The sequence below is a fragment of the Cryptomeria japonica genome, chromosome 11 (genome assembly GCF_030272615.1).
Source record: "Cryptomeria japonica chromosome 11, Sugi_1.0, whole genome shotgun sequence".
In the NCBI taxonomy this organism is placed as follows: Eukaryota; Viridiplantae; Streptophyta; class Pinopsida; order Cupressales; family Cupressaceae; genus Cryptomeria; species Cryptomeria japonica.
Genome location: NC_081415.1, coordinates 509,414,420 through 509,434,963, shown reverse-complemented (window position 1 = coordinate 509,434,963; position 20,544 = coordinate 509,414,420). Strand labels below are relative to the sequence as shown.

The 20,544-nt window shown below is 36.3% G+C and overlaps 1 protein-coding gene across 4 annotated transcripts in view; it reads left to right on the top strand.

Moving 5' to 3' along the window:
• Positions 1-20,544, top strand: part of LOC131034297 (plant-specific TFIIB-related protein PTF2) — an 83,808-nt gene that overhangs the window by 30,864 nt on the left and 32,400 nt on the right. For 3 of the 4 annotated variants that reach the window (XM_057965856.2, XM_057965801.2, XM_057966000.2), the window contains exons 5-7: positions 8,547-8,648; positions 18,837-18,878; positions 19,037-19,117. In XM_057965856.2, the coding sequence (XP_057821839.2) occupies positions 8,547-8,648; positions 18,837-18,878; positions 19,037-19,117 (225 nt within the window). The remainder of the gene's footprint in view (positions 1-8,546; positions 8,649-18,836; positions 18,879-19,036; positions 19,118-20,544) is intronic. The other variant, XM_057965927.2, reaches the window with a different exon arrangement.

Here is a 20,544-nt window from a genome sequence, read left to right as displayed (position 1 = left end):
TCAAGAGAATTTTTTCACTTTCACAGAACCGATCCTTAAGAAAAATTTGACTAATGCAGTCACCTTTTCCATCAAGGATGCCTTTTAGAAACAAGGATTGGATTGGGAGAATGCTTTTGCCACCTATGCTGATGACTTGGACATGATCGAATTCAAGATAAACATGCTGTAACATGTCTCAATGGAAGAGGTTAATCCTCTTGTGTCCAAGTTCATCGAAGATGTCACCATAGAAAAGGGATAAGGATGCATTCTTCTAGAAGAAAGCTCCCTGTGCCACATGTATTTCTTTTGTTTGCTCTTATTGGATAACTCTTGTAAACCCTATTCAGGGTATCTATGTTTCAATCTCGGTCGTTGATCTCTATTTGACCTAGGCCTTTCGTTCATTTTCAAGACTCTATATAAACCCCTCTTCTCTCATTTGAGAGATTGGTGAAATTGTTGCATAAGATTATTAAGATAATAAAGTTCATTTGCATTGCTTTGAATCTCTATGTTATCATGTGGTTGCATGGTTTTATATTTTCTTCAACATAAAATAGAAATTGCTTTATAAAGTTGTTAAATGAATGCAAGATTTGATAGTATTGGTTGGTAAATCATTGCTCATACTTTTGATGAACAAATGATTTTTGTTCATTGTGCAAAGTTAGCCTGAGCATATTTTGTGGATGTTTAACTTCTACTTTTGAATAATATTGTTCATTTTGATGGTATTATTTTTAGTATGAAAATTATAAGCACAATCCTTGAAGATTGCCCCCACTTTGTTTAATTGTTTAAGTTGGCGAACCAAAGCGTTGTTTAGATTCACCGAATCATTACCGCCTCTTAAATTCTTAGGAATAGTATAGAATTCCTGAATCCTTTTCCTTTTTGATCTTTTTTGAAGTCCAAAATTGAAAATTCCAAAGAAAATAATAAAGAGTTTTCATAGCTGAAAGTTTTCATTGTGAAGAAATTCCCAAGTCTTCGTCGGATTACCAGTATACATCACCAAATGAGCTATATCCAACATTAAATTCACTATTTTGTGATAAAAACATTGGAATCGCCTTATGATCTTCTTTGCAATCTTAGTATACGTGGTGATTTTATTCAAGAGAGGATAGAGTGTCTTTTGGGCTGTTAAGTTTATTTTCATTGGCTATCGTGTTGTTGTGAAAGGGTACAAGCTTTGGGATCCAGTGGCCGAGAAGGTTTTGTATAAAACTATTTTTTTTTAGAGAGATGAAACCTTCCTCAGTTGAATTGTAGCCAAAGAAAGAACAGGTGAAAAATGATGTTGTTCAAATTCAACCTACATCGATGAAATAAGTACTCTTGTTGGATCCGATGGTGAGGAGAGCTTTAGCAGCTTTGAAAGTTGAGAAGAAGATGAAGAACCTCAACCTCAATCTTTGAGGAGGTCTACAAGAATAAGGTGACAACAAAAAATGTCTGGTTATTCATTGTTAGATTTTAATTGTATTTTTGATTTAATTGCTAACATTGATGACTAGGATTGTCAAAGAGGTTATGCGTGATAGGGTATTAGTAATTTAGATTCTTGGGTGAAAGCCCATGGATGAAGAGGTGGCTTCATTAAAATAAAATAATACATGGGGTCTAATAACTTTTCTTGAAGGGCGAAAACTTGTTAATTGTGAATGGGTATTCAAGAAAAGTTTGGTCCTGATGGCAATGTTGAGAAGAATAAAGCATGAGTGGTTGCAAAAGGGTATGCATAGGTGGAGGGAATTGATTATGAGAAATTATTCTCTCCGATTGCAAAGTTGACATCCATTCAGTTCTTGATATCATTTGTTATAGCTTATGACTTAGAAGTTGAGCAGCTGGATGTGAAGACATTATTCCTTCATGGTAATTTGGAGGAAATCTATGTCACAGCTAGAGCATATCGTGGTAAAAGGTAAAGAAAATTTGGTTTGCAAGTTGAAAGAGTCTTTGTATGGTCTGAAATGGTCTCCTAGGATGTGGATAGAAAGTTTGATGCCTATATGTCAAGTTTTGAATTTCAAAGATCTAAATCTGGCCATCTTGTGTATTTCAAAATTGATAATGGTCACATTCTCATTACTGCATTGTATGTGGATGATATGTTGTTCTTTGGGAATGGTAAATCTTTGAATTTTGACTTGAAGTCTCAGTTGTTAGCACTATTTGAAATGAAAGATTCATGTGTAGCTAAGTAGATTCTAGGAATGGGGCTAACAATAAGCTTTAGTTAAGCCAAAGTAAGCATGTGAATTTAGTGCTGGAAAGATTTAGCAAGTTAGCTTGTAGATCCATGGTAGTTCTTGTTGTACAAGGAATGAAGCTATTTGTGGAGGATTGACCAAAATCTCCTATTGAGGTGAAGGACATGGCTACTGTAGCATATGCGAGTGCAATTGATAGTCTTATGTATGCTATGGTCTGTAGACTAGACATTGCCCATGCAGTGGGAGTCTTGAGTCTATATGTGGCTAATCTTGGATGGGTGTATTGAGATGCAATTAAGGGTGTTCAAATATTTGAGTGGTACATTACTTTCGAGCATTGCTTGTGTTTTCATGGTTATACTATTAGACCTTTGCATTTGGTGTGCATTCGTGTATATGAGGATTCGAATTGGGCAGGTTGACATTGACAATAAAAGATCCACTAGTTGATATGTATTCATGATGTTTAATGGTGCAATTAGTTGGATAAGTAAGCAAAGTCTCTTTGTCCACGATAGAAGTAGAGTATATGGCAGCTAGTCATGCTTGTAAGGAAGCCATTGGGATTAGATAGGTGTATTTTGATATTGGATTTGATGTAGGGATAATTACTATCTATTGTGACATTTAGACTGTCACCTTCTTAGCAAAGAATCCTACTTTCCATTCTAGAAAAAAGCACATTGATCTTTAGTGTCATTTTGTTTGTGATATGGTGGAGGATGGGAAGGTAAAATTGGAGAAGGTTGATATTTTGACAAAAGTTGCGAAGGTTGTAATGTCCCCTTCTCAGCAGTGACCAGTTCAGTTGGCCGTTAGCCTATCCTAGAGACCCATAGGCTAGTCGGGAGCAGAAATTAGGGTTTCCTACCTCTAGGGGAATGTTTCGGCGTTTTTGGTGGCTTGCATGTTGGAGTTTTCCAGTTTTGGTTCTGGATTCCTATTGGGTTTTCAGAAAGCCTCGCAATGATGGTACCTACATAGCAAGTAGTGGAGTTTAGTAAACTTACTATTTTTAGTAAGTGGAGGAGAGGGCAATTCATTTCTTTGGGTTTTTTTTGGTTTTGAGAGAGCTTTGTGATGGTATGACATGCAACTGGATCCAAGGACTTTTCCAAACTTACTATTTTTAGTAAGTTGCAATGACTGCTCAGAATGTGGTTAAAATGCATTTGGACACACTATTTTTAGCAGTATGCTATTTTTAGTAAGTGCTATTCTTAGCAATGCTATTTTTAGCAAGGATTCAACAGGGTTGTTTAGATGGCTATTTCCGGCAAGTCAGTTTGAGCAGTTGGTCTTCTAGCATTTTTGGAGCTATTTTGGCAAGTCTGAGCTTATGTTAGGCGAATTCATGGTTGAGGAAAATATTTTACAAGTGAATTATTTATAAGGCATGATGGAAGCCTTAGGAAGAAATATGTTAATTTTATGAAATAATTCACTTAATTTCCTTGAACGCCATAACTCACTTAATTTCCTTGGACGCCATAACTCACTATATGAATATTTCATAAAGTATATTTGCTACCTTGAGGGGGTTGATTTGATGAATCAAGTATTATTTTGTCTTAAGTGGGCGTCCCCTTTGAAGAAATTACATGACTTTAATTAGAGTAAAATATTATTTTTGCTCGGGCATCCAAATTGGATGTAATTTCATTTCATTTGATGACAATTTGGAGGGAGTTGAATTTGAATTTGGAGCTTCAAAAAGTTATAAATAAGAGTGTTGGGCTCTTGTTTTTGGTATCCATGATTATTTGCAACGAAGTGTTACCGAAATTCAGAATGATTGCTTCGAGGAATGTATACCTCCTAGCTTGTTCTTGGCTTCTTGCTTGAGAAATAGCAACTAGTTGAGATTGTGAGACTCTTCTTTATAGCGAAGAACAGATGGAGTTCATTGTTGTAGTGACATTTGATGTTTTCTAATGTAATTTGGGGTGTTTGTGAGTTTTCAGGTTGCATGTCGTTTATAGAGCTGAATTGGTTTTTTCATAATAAGTCTAAGGGTGAATTTTTGTTGCATCTGGGTACTCTCTAATAATCTCCCTTAGGCCTAGGTGATCTCTTATGACAATTTTCAGAGGGTAATTTGAAGCTTTGGATTTTATATTGCAAATTGCCCTAATGTCCAGGCTGTACCATGTCTGAAGTTGTCTTGGGAGGCGTGCATTAATTTTTTGAGCAAGTTTGCAGCTGTTTGTTGGTCTTGGCTAGGTCGCCTCCTTCCTAGAATTCATTTGCATTCAGTTTCGTGCCTTTTTGTTGAGTTTTGGAGGAGTTGTGAGTAGTTTAGTGTAATTTGATGTTGCTGGTCTGTGTTTTTCAGTTTCATGGAAAAGTATATCAGATTTAAAATTTTTGGAGTGGGGTTGTTTTTGGGTAGTGAGTCTCTTGTAGCTTGTGAAGTGCATTGAACATTATTTGCAGCTTGGACAACGATATCTCTTGATTTGGAAATCCATGTTTATGTATTGTAATGCTGATTAGTAGTACTAACAGCTATCTTATTTCTGAATTGTTTCACAACATCCACTGAATAAGTGGAAGATGCTGGCTTCGCCGCTTATCTTATTTCATTGTACTTTTGTCCTCCCATTGAATAAGCGGTTGAGTGGATAGTTATTATTATTTTCAGCCCTTCCGCTGAATAAGTGGTTGAGTGATTGTCTGGTTTACTTCAGTCATTTTGGATTCGTAATTGGTTGGTTACACCGCCAATCAGTTGTTAAATTCCAATTTTCTCTATCCCACTGAAAAGTGGAAGTGGCTGGTCCAACCGCCAATTTGTATTGCTCTCTACATTTTATCATGCTAACGCTAATGGGTGAATGTATTGTGTGTAAAAATTGAAAAAAATGTGTGGGGGACATTACAAAGGCATTGACAAAAATTTTGAGCACATAGAAGTTTAGATAGTTTTCCAATTCCATGGGCCTACAAACCTTGTGGTTGATTTGCTTTTGGATCTTGAAAGATCTTCAACAAGTGGGAGGATGTTGAGATTAATGTGTCAACCTTTCCAAGTCTGGGCTTTTTTAATTTATTAATTAATCATTCATTTTATTGTCTAATAATGTTATGCCATTTAGTGGGACTTATCAGTAAGGTGGTCTCCTACTTGGAGATTGTAATGACACATAAGCAACATATGTGGACGTAGGCGTCCTACTTGGTGGACCACACTATGCAGCTATGATGGTGCCATGTGTCAGCATATAATAGATTTTATGACAACTTATGACAAAATCTTACAACACTAATGTATGATGACTTATGATCGTGTAAGAGGAAGTTATGACAGATTATATGAATACTGATCATTATGAGAGGTTTGCACCTATGCTGCATGCAAGTGCTTTGCATGTTGAGGGTATCTTTTGCATGCAAGGAGGGCATTGGAATTAGCAGTTACAACTTATGATGGTGCTATTCATGCAAGATGGTTGCATGCATGCAAGTATCATGGATGTCAAGGAGATTCTTACAACTGCCAGATTCATGCCACATGGTTCTTGGCATCCATCTTGGGCTCTCTCCTTATGCAATGTAAAAATACATAAACTGTAGTAGTTGTTTGTAGTTTGCATTTGAAGTTTTTTTGCAGCTACTGTGATAATGTTGGAATTCATCCAAAATCCAACTGATTGATTGTATACTACTGAAAAAGAGCTTGGCTTTGAGATTTGTATCATACACTGTTTTGTTTGCTAGAAATACAAAATGGTTATGCTTTTAGAGTGTGGGGTTTTTCTTCTCCTGAAAGGGTTTTCTCACGTATATTTATGCATTATGGTGGTAATATTTTATGCATGTTATTGAATGTGTTTCTCTTTCTATAGCTGCTTAAGGATTGTAAGAAAGTTTTGCATCATCTCCCCCACTTACTTTAGTGTTGTAATCATTTTTTGCATACCTTTCTTCCTCTCAGTACCTGCATCAACATAATTTACTGCATTATTTGTAACTATTTGCACCACATTCTCCTCACCCACCTCGGTCAAAACTCCCTCCTAAGGTTGACAATGGAATTCGACTTTTTTTTCTTTAAAACATCATTTGATCAAAATGGGACGCCAAGGAGAGGAAATATTATATTCTTTTAATAAGTGAAAAGTGAAGGAAAGGTTTTCAAATTTAAAGTGGTTGCCCTAATTCTTCCCTCCACTATAAATATGAGAGTTGGCTCTCATTTTGATTATTTAGAATTGACAACTCAATGAGATGCTGCTGGAATGAGCTCTGAGAGTTCTTCTTTTGCTGGTTGAGGACGAAAACCCTCTACAGTTTTGCTGGTTTCGATGGTGAAACATCCACCCTAGCTTATTGGTGTGATAAGTCTCTTAGTTTTTGATGATTTTAGCTTGTAGTTGATGATTTGGGATTGAAAAAAATGAAGAGGTGTGTTCTTTTTGTGAGTGCTGTTTGAGTTTTGAGGTGTTTGGAAGCTTTTTCAGTGTGCTGGTTTTCTTTTTTAGAGAAACTAGAAAACTCAGTTTTGTTCATTACTCAGTAGGTGAGAAAGATATCATTTTGGGCATTGGTTCATTGATTACATTATTGGCGGGCACCTATTATGCTCATTTTTATGATGGAATGAATTAATGCTGAAAATTGCCCTCCTAGGGAGAAGCATCACTTCCTTGCTAGGCACGTGGGAACTTGGAGGCTCAAATTTGCATTTTGTTTGTTTCTTACTAATTGCAATTGAGGTGCTTGGATGGTGTTAGTTGTTTGGAGTTGATTGGGACTGTTTTGGGAAAGTATAGGATGACTTGTAAATTTCCAAGAAATCACCGTGTGATGCTTTGGCTTGTAGCAGATTTCTAGGTACTCTTTCTGAGTGTTCTCAAAGGCTGTTTGTGTAGTTTATGAATGGTGATTTGATTAAATCTTCATGGAAGACCTGTGACTACTTGTTTGAGCCCTTTTGATGGTGATTTATAGATGTATCAGTCCCAAGACAGCAAGTGGACTTACTATCTTGAAAGTATTTCATGCTTATACTCTCTTGTCAAGCATTGACTTGTAATGAGAAATTGAGAGAGAATTCTCATTTTAATCAACAACAGTAAGTTTTGTTCTTGTATCTCAGTTTGGATGATGTTCAAGTTGCTTTTCATAGAGATATGTGTGCTTTGAATGTTTGGGAAACAATCAAATCAGAAAATTGCTTGCAATTCCTTTGTATTGGCAAAACATTGCATGCTAAACTTTACATCAGCAAAACAAAAATTAAAATGAAAAATTAGTGGTGAACATTTCATTAATCTTTGAATCTGAATCAATTTATTACTTATTAGTATTACTAAAAATAGATTTTAGTTTCTTTTAGTTCAAATATTAAATTTTATATAATTTTTTAATAGTTGTCACCTGTCTCCCCATTGTCGTCAACAGCCCAGGTAATATTTTGGTGTTGTATTTACCTCTTTGGAGCTTGGAGAAACATTGGTTTTGATGAAATTTCTAATTTGTATTTTTAAGATAAGATTTAAACTCTTTTATCCTCTTAAGCACTTGATTACTAGACTTTAGTACTGAAGCTCAAATGTGTCTACAAAAGTCATCAAAATAAATGAGCAGAAACCTGTAAGAGATACAGAGTTCCTTTTAGCTCTAAAAATTGTCTTCTATATTTAGAGTGAGTTAGAGGTTCCAACTGTTCACTTTTTGGCGTTGACTTTTTTGCCTAATATGTTTTCCAAAAAAAAGAAAGCTGAAGTTTAATTTACTATTATTTAGAAGAACATATGGCAACATGCATTGTGCATTAATGGAAATTTGTTTTTGTAATCATTACTTTTTGCCAAAATAAAAGGACTGACAAATTAAGGTTGATGACGTAGAATATAAAAGAATTCCATTGAAGTAAGACAGAGATAAGTAACTGATGGTCCATAAAAAATTTCCTTGATTTAGACCAAAATATAGCTCCACTATGTCCTTTAACGATACCAAAATATGATATGATATCCCTTTTATCCCAAAGTATACAATAGGGGCCCATAGTTCCATGATCTATGAGAACAGAGTTTTCTATAAGCTAACTCATGGATTTGTAAGCACAAAAGATAATTGAAAAGAATGCCTCCAGAATATTGTTTATCCTCAATTTTCCATGATTAATATTCTGAACTACTTAAGCTATCCGGATTTAATTTTCTTGCAGATTGTCGAGTTGAATCCATTGGTTAAATATCTTTTCTTTTTAATGATATAAGAAACTGTCCCTAGGTGTAAAAAATAAGGATTCTAACTTGTTGTCTGACATTTTTCAAGATTTGTTTATTTATTAAGAGCTAGGATATATAACCAATTTTCTTTGTGCAGGATGTTGATCTTGAAAAGACAAGTAAAATGTTGAAACATGGACGATTCCTATTGCAGTGTGCTTTTCAGTGGTTTTTGACAACAGGACGTCACTCCCTTCCAGTAAGAATATACAAAAGTTTTTAGTCTGTTTTTACTATTTAATCATTATTGTAGACACCTTCCAACTATAAGCTGCACGTGTTATCCAATGGCCCAAAACAGTAATGGAAGAAGAATTGAGCACAATGAAAGATACATGGATGAGGCAGAGAAAAAAATTCTTTGCTAGGTGGACATCAGTTTGCATGTGTGTCCATGTACAAACAATGAAGTCAGAGGGTATGTGAGAGGAGTTCAGAAAAGCTATGTGTTCTATTCAGCTTGGGTTGAAATGCAAGTACTACCTCATATAGTTAAACCTGACCTGTGTAGAAAACCGAAAAGCTTATCTGGGATCAAACAGTAAGTGAAAATGAAAAGGCCTCTAACTCAGAATAGGACCAACCTACACCAACTTAGGTGAAACTGGTAGATGGATGACACCTGGAGAAGAATGGACTGGGAAGACATGCTTCTGTTGCCTCATGGGAGCAGTGGAAATTAAGTGACACTCCATCAAGGAATACTCCGCATATGGTCAGGTCTCAGATGAATACACTGGCAGCTTGAAGTTGTATTCAATGCTGCATCTTGTTGAAGAAACTATAATAAAGAAACTCATCCTCGCAACCCCACATCCTCTCGTCAGGAGACTCTGTGGAACTATGACCCCACATCCTCTCGTCAGGAGACTCTGTGTAACTATGGATAAAAGTCTTACTGAAAGTCAAGGCAGGTTTCTTGAAAATGAAAAGACTGCCAAAACAGACACTCCTGCCAAAAGTTGATTGAGAAATTCTCCCACATAAACCCTACTGAGAATGATGAAGACTTACTGCTGGAGATGAATGAATGTTAATACAAATCACTGGGAAATCTTAGAATTTGCCACAAAACTCTTAAAAAAAGACAAAGTTTGCTGCCACAGATGTCCACAGACAAGACAATTAGATTGTGTAAAGATAAACCATTGGAGTCTCTTGGATAAATATAAATGAATCTATTTGAAATCTCTCATAGGACTGTTTTTAGTATTTAAACCTGCAACTTCTGTTTTGACAACATTATGTTCTTTGTTTATCATGCATTTGCTTTAGTGTTCACATGTAAACTTTAAGTTTTGGTTATTATTTGTTTATTAAACAATCTAATATGGTATTAGCGCCATGCTGTCCTTGAATTAGTCTATTTTCTGGTTTTTGAGGGCACGAGGGTTGGAGTGATTTTGAGTGGAGGTGATTTCAAGTGAATAGTGGAGCATTTTTATATCACCATTGTCTCGTAAAGGTTCAGGGTGTTCTTTTATCTCATCCATATTGGGCACCTATACACTAAATAAGGTGGGTTTTTGTGTGCATTCTTTGTGGTCTTTGCTTGCAGGTAGCATGCATTCCAATGTTCTTTGGTGCAATTTAGAGTCTACCATTGTGTCCAGGGGGCTTGAAACTCTAGAAACAATTGTTCAAAGGCCAAAATTTGATGTAATGTCCCTTTCTCAAGTCTAGTTAGTTTGGTGTCAGGTAGCCTATTTCTTGAGTTCCCGTAAGCTAATTGGTTATGTGAAGGGTACTACAAAGATAGGTTCAATAATTCAAGATTTCTATTTATGGAAGTGAGTTCAATTAGCAGTGTGGATTACAATGACACTTTCAAAAATGTTTTTTGACTCTTGGGTTGTTCTCCTTAGAGAGCATGTATATTTTTTGTAAGTTGCCAAGTTGGTGCCAATCATCTTCCTACTATTTTAGTTTCATCATGGTGTGGTCAAAATTGAATTCCGATGTTGTTTGGGTGCTTTTCGCAACTTGGGTGAGTTATTGATTTATTAATTAATATTTCACAAATGTTGTCTGATGTTGAGAAACATTAAAAGGACAACTTATTAAAATAACTTGTTGGAAAGGTGTTATGTTGTATTCTAAGTTGGGTGCTTTGGCTTGGGGGTCTTTTCTCATGAAAAGTAATATAAATTCTCCAAAAATGTCTTTGTGAGGAAAAAAAGGAATTATTATAATTTAAAATTGAGATAGCTTTTGTGAATGAAATTGTTATGCTGTTGGAATGAACCAGGGTTGTTCCAAAAAAATGTCTGGAGGACGAAAACTCTCTTGGAGGAACTGGTTTTGGGGAGTGTTGTGACGTTTTCACACATCGCCCCATTGCAAATGGGGACCCTTGCTTTTTTGCTTTTTAGGGTTTGTTTTTGGGTCTTTTAGGGTTTTGTTAGTTAGCCTTTGCATTTTGAGTGCTGTCGGGGAGATCAATAGGATAGCAGGTCCTGCTGGAGTGAAGTCCTGATCCTGAAAATTTGGCTAAGTCTGAAGTCCTGATCCTGAAAATTTGGCTAAGTCTGAAAGTCCTGATCCTGAAATTTGGCTAAGTCTGGAATGTCCTGATCCTAAAATTTGACTAAGTCTGGAAACTGAAAAACCTCAAAAAACTAGATTTTGCAATATAACCCCTGGAGGTCCGAAACCACTCTCAAACATCCTGAAAGTATATATGGAATATAACTTAAAGTATAAGAACTTATACTTAAATGTTATATTCCATAAAAATTATCCTGATAGAGAGTTTGAAAAGTCAATTTTCGCTCCTGTCCTTCACTGAGGATCCAGAGCGAATTTCGCTCTTGTCCCTCTCCAAGGGACCAAGGCGAAGCGCTCCTGTCCCTCACCAAGGGTCCAGGGCGAAAAGGCTTATTTGAGTCATTCCTGACCTTGTTTGGTCAAATTGGAACATCAAAGGCATGGTGAAGGACGAAATGAGCATGATAGAGCATCCAGACAAGACAATGAAATGATGAAGTTTTTGCCTAGAAGGTCAAATTCGCTCCTGTCCCTCACTGAAGGACCAGAGCGCTTTTCTTTATGTGCACAATTTTTAGACCTTTTTTGGACATTAACTTTTATTCATAGCATGAAGTAAGGTGAAATCTTCCCTAGCAAAGGAATTTCGAGATAAAAAGTGAAGCATTTTGGCCTAGAAGACAAAATTCGCTCCTGTGCCTCACTGAAGGACCGGAGCTTGAATTTCAAATTTGCACTGTTCTTGCAGGATCAAGACAATTTTATGATTGGAAGAGATCAAGGAGGGCATGTTTTGTCCATTGAATATAATTTAAGCAGTCTACAAAGGAGTAAATCAACCCAAATGACAAAAAGTGCTCCCGTCCCTCACTGGAGGACCGTGCCACTTTTTCAAGTTTCTCCTATTTGTTTGATATTTTATGGCTAAACTTGACTTGGATGGGAAGAACGAAGGATGTTTTATGCCTTGGACGCAATTGAGAGATTTAAAGAACAAAAGGGTACGCCAAGATGTCAAAAGTGCTCCCGTCCCTCACTGAAGGACCGTCCCACTTTTCCAAAAGTGCTCCCGTCCCTCACTGAAGGACCGTCCCTATTTTCTAAAAATACAAATTTCTTGCAAAGGCAAGGCAAGTTGCATGATTGAAATGAATGAAAGAGGGCAAGATTCATCCATTGAAGATAATTTGGAAGACTAGCAAAGGACGAATTGGCTTAAAAATGAAAAAGTGCTCCCATCCCTCACTGAAGGACCGGAGCTTGAATTCCAAATTTGCATTATCCTTGCAAGATTTAAGTGATTTCGCGATTTGAAGAGGTCAAAAGAAGTATGTTTTGCCCGTTGAATATAACTTGAACAGGCCACAAAGGAGAGAATCAACCCAAGTTGCACTAGGCGCTCCTGTCCCTCTCTAAGGGACTAGAGCGATTTTCTCACAAGACAAACTTCGGGCAAAGGCAAAGCAAGTTTTATGTTTGAAATGAATGAAAAGGGGCGTGATTGGTACAATGAAGATAATTTCGAAGGCTAGCAAGACACAAGTAAGCTCATAGTTGCAAAATCGCTCCTGTCCCTCTCCAAGGGACCAGAGCGAAATCTTCCAAAATGCCTAAGTGCCTAACATTTTGAAATGCTATTTCTTGTTGCCAGGACTCAAGATGAAGTGGGGAGTGATGTTCTACGTCTAGAAAGTAATTCGAGGTTGATATGATCAAGAGTTTGTACCATGAACTAGAAGGCGCTCCTGTCCCTCTCCAAGGGACTAGGGCGATTTTTGTAAAACCAATAATGTTCCTCCAAAACCACGCTAAGGCAAGATTGTGCAACGATGAAAAAGTCTTCTTCCAAAGGCTTCGAAATATTTAAAAAAAAATTAAAATGAAATTGGCATTAAATAAAAAACACATTGGCATTTAATAATTAATTTTGAGCCTTGGAAAATCGTTTTTTTTTTTATTAATTGAGGCATTTCAAAATTAATTATTAAATTAAAATTCAAAATGGGAGCGCTTAAGGTATCATTTTAATGTTTTGGGGCAAGTCGGCCTTCTCCTTTTATTAATTTTGTTTATTTTTGGTTCTATTTTACCAAGTCGGCCTATGGATAATGAAATGGTGAGCGCCTATATAAGAGAGGTGTGTTGAGCGATTTTAATCCATCATTCACTCATCATTTCAAATGCGATTTGGAAGGGCAAAGAAGAAGTGCGAAATCTAGCTGGAGTGGAGCAAATTTCTACCAAGTGTGGAGACTAAGGAAGGCGAAATTCATCTTGAAGGCTATTAGAGAGGCGTATTTCTTGCTAGATTGGAGGATAAATTCCAGATGTTTTGAAGGTGTTGAAGGCTAGAGGTGGTGGAGTTGATGCTTGTGAAGACTAAAGGGGGCGCATTTTGCTAAAGGGAGTCTTGATCTACATTTTGCCTAGCGAATTCTCCTATTTTTGCATCATTTTTTAGAATTAATTCCCAAGTGGAGGTATGGCGTAATCACCTTGGCACCATTTTTGAAGATTTAAATTTTGCTTTGAAAATCCTAAATTAGGAAATGATAACTCAAGATTTATCATGAAGTTTCCTAATTAAAATCTTGAATCTTCCTTTTAAAGTTTAATTTTTAGATTTCAAGATATATTACTAATTTTGAAATGTTGTGTAGGTATCAAGATGGCGACTCCAAGCTCGAAAGATCTACAAGTCGGAAGACTCTCCTCAAGGAAAATCAAGCCAGATCAAGGACGATCAAGCAAGGACAAGGACGACCTTCTTCGATCCAGTCTAGCATCGACAAGGACGGCCTTCTTTGGACTAACGTCATCAAGGGCGACTTCTCCAATCCAGTATTCCAAGGCGAGGTACATCAATCATCCTGCACATCAAGGACACAAGAAGTTAGAACAAGGGTTCGTTGAAGAAGCAGATAGTACCAGATGAATTAATTAAAGCTAGCTTCTCAACAACATCAAGTTGAATATTTACCAAGTTACAAGTGTCAGACGAGGTGGCATCCTAGTCATCACTTCTCCAGTCAGTGTGGTCCACCTCAGGATTTCCAGATTCAATGTACCTAACTCATGGAAGGTGGCACAAACTCCGATGTACCTACCCCGGCTATCCATTGGTCGATTTTTCTAGAGAGGACATGTGTCCAAGCAATACAATTTTATCATTGGTCAAGCATTAAATGTTATGTAATGGTTGTAATAAACCCTAATTAGGGTTTTCATTGTAAAATCTTGGCCATTGATCTCGAATTGATCTAAGCCATCGAATTGTATTGAGGGCACTATATAAGCCCTGGCATTTCATTTTGTAAAAGGCAATAGTTAGAGGGAGTTAGTAAGCAGTTGGAAGTATTAGAATACTAATTAGAGTAGAGTAGAGAGAGAAGGCAAAGATTGTTGCCAAGATGTTGTTGTAAAAGACTTGTAACTTCATTGAAGAAATGGTGAAATTTATGGGTCGATTCGACAATTTGCATGGTCTCTATACTTCTCGTATTTGATTTCGTGTTATTAGATGAGTGGAAGAAATGTGCTTGATTGATGGTGGAATTCGTATATCCATACTACTAGCAGTTTGTTGATTGCAGACTTGCCTTGTGTAGTCAATTGGAATCATTCAGCTTAAGCTTAACTTAAATTGTCGCTTCTTCATTGATATGCATCAACCTGATGGTGTCTATGCCTGCAGTGATGATTTGAACATCATAAAGCTTTCCTTTGAAGATCGCACTAACCTTGTGGAGATGTTTCTGTGATGTCAAAACAAGACCTAGTTAGAATTTCATCAAAGATCATTCATTGCTCTTACATTCTTAGTGTTAGGATTAGATCCTTTCCTCGCCCTCATCTTTTTTCCTTTTTTCAAATCAAAGCTAGTAAGAGCCTGTGTTCCAGCAATATTCAAAGCAGATCAGACGTTCAATCATCAAATGTAAGTCCCCTTGTGATTCCAACAAATCACATCATACCACAGAGAGCTTATCCACACGTAGAGATCCTACATACAAGAACCTTGGAGTCATCCTGATTGATCCTTTTTCGCGATATCTTCAACAATCAAAGGCTTTATTCAAGAGAGGATAAGGTACCCTTGGGTATTTTATTCTGTGTTTGATTGTGTACAAAATACACGTCAACAGGGAGGAAAGCCCCTCTAGTTGGTCTTTTGGTAATTCCATCTAAAGATTAAAATTGTGCGTCAAATTAGAGTTTCAGTTTTGGAGGTTGCAAAGATGGAGAGTTTTGATGTGTTTATGATTGCTTTCATTATTCTACATTTTGCTCAAGTTTGTTGAAATGAGAGGGCAACTGTAGGGGTTTATGTTTAGAGTCACTTGTTTCAACATTGCAAGGCCATGCCATTTAATGAATGTAGATTGTTGTTTGAGGCTTGGACATCCCATTAATGTGCAGCCTGGAGGAAGGCGCGAGGATTCCTAGCCCAAATATTGCCCATTTTGTGTTCTTTATTTGCTGATTTAAGGTGCCTCGCTTGTTTGAAGACAATCCACTCCAATTTAAGCCATACTGGAGTTATCATGAAATCAACATTTAAGTATAAGAAGGTAGCCATACGTGAAGTAAACATTTATATATAAGTTTCTTCCACTTTAAGTTATATTTCATGTATATTGTCAGGATGTTTGAGATGGTTTTAGATCTTTAGGAGTTACAATGCAAATTCTAGTTTTGGACAAACTCATAAGTTTTCTGACTTAGACAAATTTCAGTAATCAACACTCTTCAGTGTGTGTTCTGTTCTATTATGACAATTTGATATATCTTTCCAGTATTCATGTTTGGGCAAGTTTTGAAGTGATTTTTGAGTGCTACAAGTGAAGTTGCATCTTGGGTGTCTGTCAGATGTGTGTTGGTGAGATTTATGGGTATCTTCTTTGCTGGCTAGACTTGTAGCAGTGTGTTTTCAGTGCATTTTTGGACCTGCACCAGCCTTCCTATTCATCCCATCAAGGTATTACATTATCATTTCATAGTTGGGTATATGTTATTTGTCACCTTTGTGGGGTGTCACAACAATTCTTATTTACATTAACACTTGTTATCAGCAATGTTAATCTTCTTATTTTGATGATTATGATGCCAATGTACTAATCCTATATGCTTTAGATAGTCTTATTGGCAAAAGCTATTATTTCATGTATGTTATATTAACACTAGATGGTAGTATTGCCAATGAGTTGCTTTAATATTTGCTCATGTACTTAACCCCACTAAATTGCTAGTGTGAATAAGGTTATTTCCTAACTGTTCATTAGTGGGGACCTATTCACATGTTAACCAAGGTTATAGGTGGCATTCTAGAAGCTAGTTATAAAGGGATCATGTAACCCTTATTTACTTTTAGTTATCTAGGCATTCAATATTTGCATTAGGCATTTAATGTTTTTATCAATGGTGGATTCTCATACTACATCACAGCTTGCCTATATAATCAAGGTGATTGCACATTTGTGACATATCTCATATCTTAATAGTCAAGCAAGCTTATTATCTTGCATACTCTCTTGTGAAGGGCATCTTTGTTTTTGCTAGTGATCATGAAGTTTGCAGCTTCAACATGGTATCAAAGCCATGGCCATGCAATACCCTTCTTAGTTCTGAGGGTAGAGCTATTGCCAAATGAAAGATTTTTTATTGTTGGCTATTTTTGGCACGTGTTGGAGGTGATATGAGTTCACCATTGAATCTAGGATGGTTGAGAAAGTTAAGATTGTCTTTCATTTTGTTTGAATTTGACAATTTTGCCAAAGTTATAAGTGTTTGAAGTTTGGGAAGTTGCTTAGATTCGAGAGGTAGCTGATTTTTCAGAGTAAATTGGGATGAAACATACCCTTACATTGTGTTCAGAAGGCCCAAAAACCCTAGGAATGCCTGCCAAGTCATCAAAATTTGAGATTATTTTGAAGGGCACTAGATATTTTTTGCACTGTTGGCATTTTCATACGTATCTATACATGGCTGTACTTTACGGATCATACGGTCAACATCAAGAAAAATCCCTTCCTCGTTCACTGGAATATTTTGTGCATCTCAACTTTTTTTTGTGATTTTTTTTTTGCGTAATTGGCATCAATATTGCATATGTACATGCTCAAATCATACTTCGTTAGTGACCTTTGTTTTATATGGTATGTGGTTGCAACTTTTTTTTTATAAAAAATCCAAGATTTTTTGTTTGAGGTGGCATGTAGATTTTGTGGTTTGTTTTGTTTGTGCGGCTTCTATGTAGTGCTCACCTTGATTCCATTGTGAACTGCTCGAGTTGGAGTTAGATCCTAAGCGACGCTTCTAGCCACCGGGCCATCGCCTATCGGTTGCTTTGTTGCCCTTGTGGGCAACGTTTGATTTTTTCACATAGTGCATCTACAGTCATATTGGAGATTTGTCGCTAGCCCCCAAGGGCTTAGCTATTTGGCCCTCTAGTGCCCAAATTGGGCCCATTTTCAAATGGGCATAACTTTTCGCCAAGGAGTTGTTTTTTCATAAACGAGATATTGTCGGAAAGTTGGGTCCTTCCTCTTCATAGTGGTGCAGGTCATTTTGCTAGATTTTGTTGCAAGAATTTTTTATTGTAGACTGAAGTAGACTTCCCACTTTTGGGCTCTCGAGCTCATAACTTTTAGCCACCATCTTCAATCCTCACTATTATTGCGACGTTGGAAAGGTATTGAGGAGCTCTGTTATTGTTCCCATGCACATTTTCTAGATTCAGTCCAAGTATTATTTATTTAGTTTTTTGACCGTATGGCATCGTGATTGATTACTTGGATATCCTAACACCTGTAGAGGTTATTTCTTTTTGGAAAGGCTTCATTTGCAATACTAATCATATTTGGGAGTTATATGGAGATCCTAATGCTCAACCATTCCCAGAAGATCCTGTTTCAGATTGTAATGTGCCTCTTCACTTTTCAAAAGGGATTCTCTATGATTGTTAGATTCTTTGGAGTACTTTGAAACTTTAGAAGATGAGGACAAGGTTGCTTTAGAGGTTCCCAATTCTTCTTTAGAGTCTTGTGTAGAGTCTTTGATTGAAACTTAAACCATTCCTATTCATTAGGACCATCATTGTACTTCATATTTGGAGGACACAATTGAGGGGTTAACTCTCATCTTTGATGATAGCCATTGCACTCTTGTTGTCAAACCATATTTGTCTTTGGAATTTGTTGAACATTAGTTTCTGTAGAGTTTCAGTTTGTCACTTTCTTCTTTGATTGTGCATGTACCTGGTTGGATTGTGACATCTTCATTTTTCATGGACAATGGGACACCGAAGCAATTTTTCAGAGACCCCATCATACTTCCTCATGCTTCCATCTTTCAATTTGTATCCTAAATGGGAAGATTCTTGCATTTGTACTTGGTTTTGTTTCTTCTTAAGGGGATACAAGTTGTTTGTAAGCATTGGATCATGTTTTGCCTTTAGATACCTTTTTGTAGGAGGTTATTCATTGTGTGTGGTGGGATTGGGGGGAGGCTTCCTAGTTTCTCTCTTTGCCCCTTAATGGGGGGATATCGATTGTATCTTCATGATGAATGTTGTTCTTGGTGATTGTTCTTGAATGTTACATAAGCATTGGCTAAATATTAGAAATTTTTGACGTCTTATAAATAAGACAATTTTCTGATCAGTGATGCATATCAGATTTAATTTATTTCTACTTTCTTTTAAGGATGTGTGAGAAGGTATACACATACATTCCCTTGCTGTATCATCCATGTTGCTATAGTGCTATTGATTATAAATGGTCATTCAAGGATATTATTGTAGGTTCCTTTTTTCTTTGTTTTTGGAATGCTTGTAGAAAGATAATGCTTGATTTACTTAGCTCCAAATTTTTACTAATGTTATTTTTTCAATACATTGCAGATAGTGGCTGCTATATTGGCATTTATTGCTGAGGTTAATGAGGTGATAGTTTTGACCCGTTGAGAAAAAGTTTCTTTACTGGAATCGTAGCTATAATCTGGAGGATTTGTCCATTTCTATTTGTGACCTATTATATTTGAGATATTTGAAATTTTAAAGAATAGCTCAGATATCTTGCCATTTTTGTATGTGTGCAACAGGTCAATGTTGGACTTGAAGACATTTCTAAAGAATTAAATGTCCCAATGCACACTTGCAAGCTACGATACAAAGAAATTCAGGTTGATAATTTTGCTATATGAAAAAGTTACATCAACCTTAATTTCACTTTTCTTGCACCACAAACTATTCTGTACCCGTGTAACACCTATTTCTGCAATTTTCTTTTAGTGCACTCTTTGGTTGGTACAAGTGTCACAAAATTCCATTTCACTTGGTCACTGATTGTGCCTATGCTAGTAAAAGATCTGGATATTAAGAAAGTTCGATTTTCTTGTTTAGCATATTTTTGTGGTGCTTTTTCCTAGTCAAAATTTCTGGAGGACATACACAGACCCTAATTATGCCTGTCAGCATCCAAATCTCCTTGCATTGCAGAGCATCTATTCTATAACTGCAATCTCAGAATTATTGTTGTGTTATGGAGGTATATTGCTCTTTTGATGCAAGGAAAAACAAGAATTTTGCTGAATGCATAGGATAGATACGTAACATATATGGCTTGTGTATCTGGCTTTTAGTGGTGGATAGTGTTTGGAACTAGAAGTGCACAAGATTTGAACACTAATATGAAACACTCACATCTTGACAAATATATGAACACACAGCAATCAAAAAATTATATTATATGAGGATTTTTAATACAAGGCAAGATCATGGGCTTATAAAGACATTCCTTATAACTCCAACATGTAACCTCCCAAGAACAATAACTTCCTGACTCCAACTATCCACAAACAATACAATATAAATATAATGTTTAATCATAATAAAGTAATATAAAACTAAAACAAGATATAACTTATAAGACCTATACACACACTCAAAGCACTCTTGGATCAGAAGAACCCAACAATGCCCCTTGGTTCCAAAGGGAACCAAAAGATTGTTGGTCTCATTTAGAGTAGATTCTTTGTTTCTTATAATCTATAAAATCTCTCTTGTGAAACAAAATCAGTCACTAGTGTTTTGCTCATATCTGAGGGAAAAAGATGAGCAGGTTGTTATTTTATTTTTGCAAAATGCCCCAAAAGAATTTTGTTTGTTGTTAATAATTGCATATTTTGCTTAAAGCTTAGTGTCTAGGGTTAGCTTAGATCTCAGGTAGCTTCCCTTGATAATTTGAACAGAGGTTTTATCTCACATATTATTCTGGTTTGAGTTGTCTTGAAAGATATATTAAAACAATAACACAAGGCATCTTTTTGGGAATTAGATTGTTTATTTTGCTGTGACAATGAATTTTATTTACATCTCAGCCACTACTAAGGGAATTTAGTGGCAAACCTTTTTAAATGATATTTACTTGTGTAACTCCTGTCAACTTCAAAGAATTGTTTTGGATCTACATTGAGTTCTAAAATCCTTTATTTGAAGAACTAGAGTAAGAGGATATCATATCCTATGAAAGTAACTAGAAAAATATAACAAAAGCATGAGCAAAGAAAGTAAGCATCCCAAACCAACATATAAGTAAGATGCCAGGCGA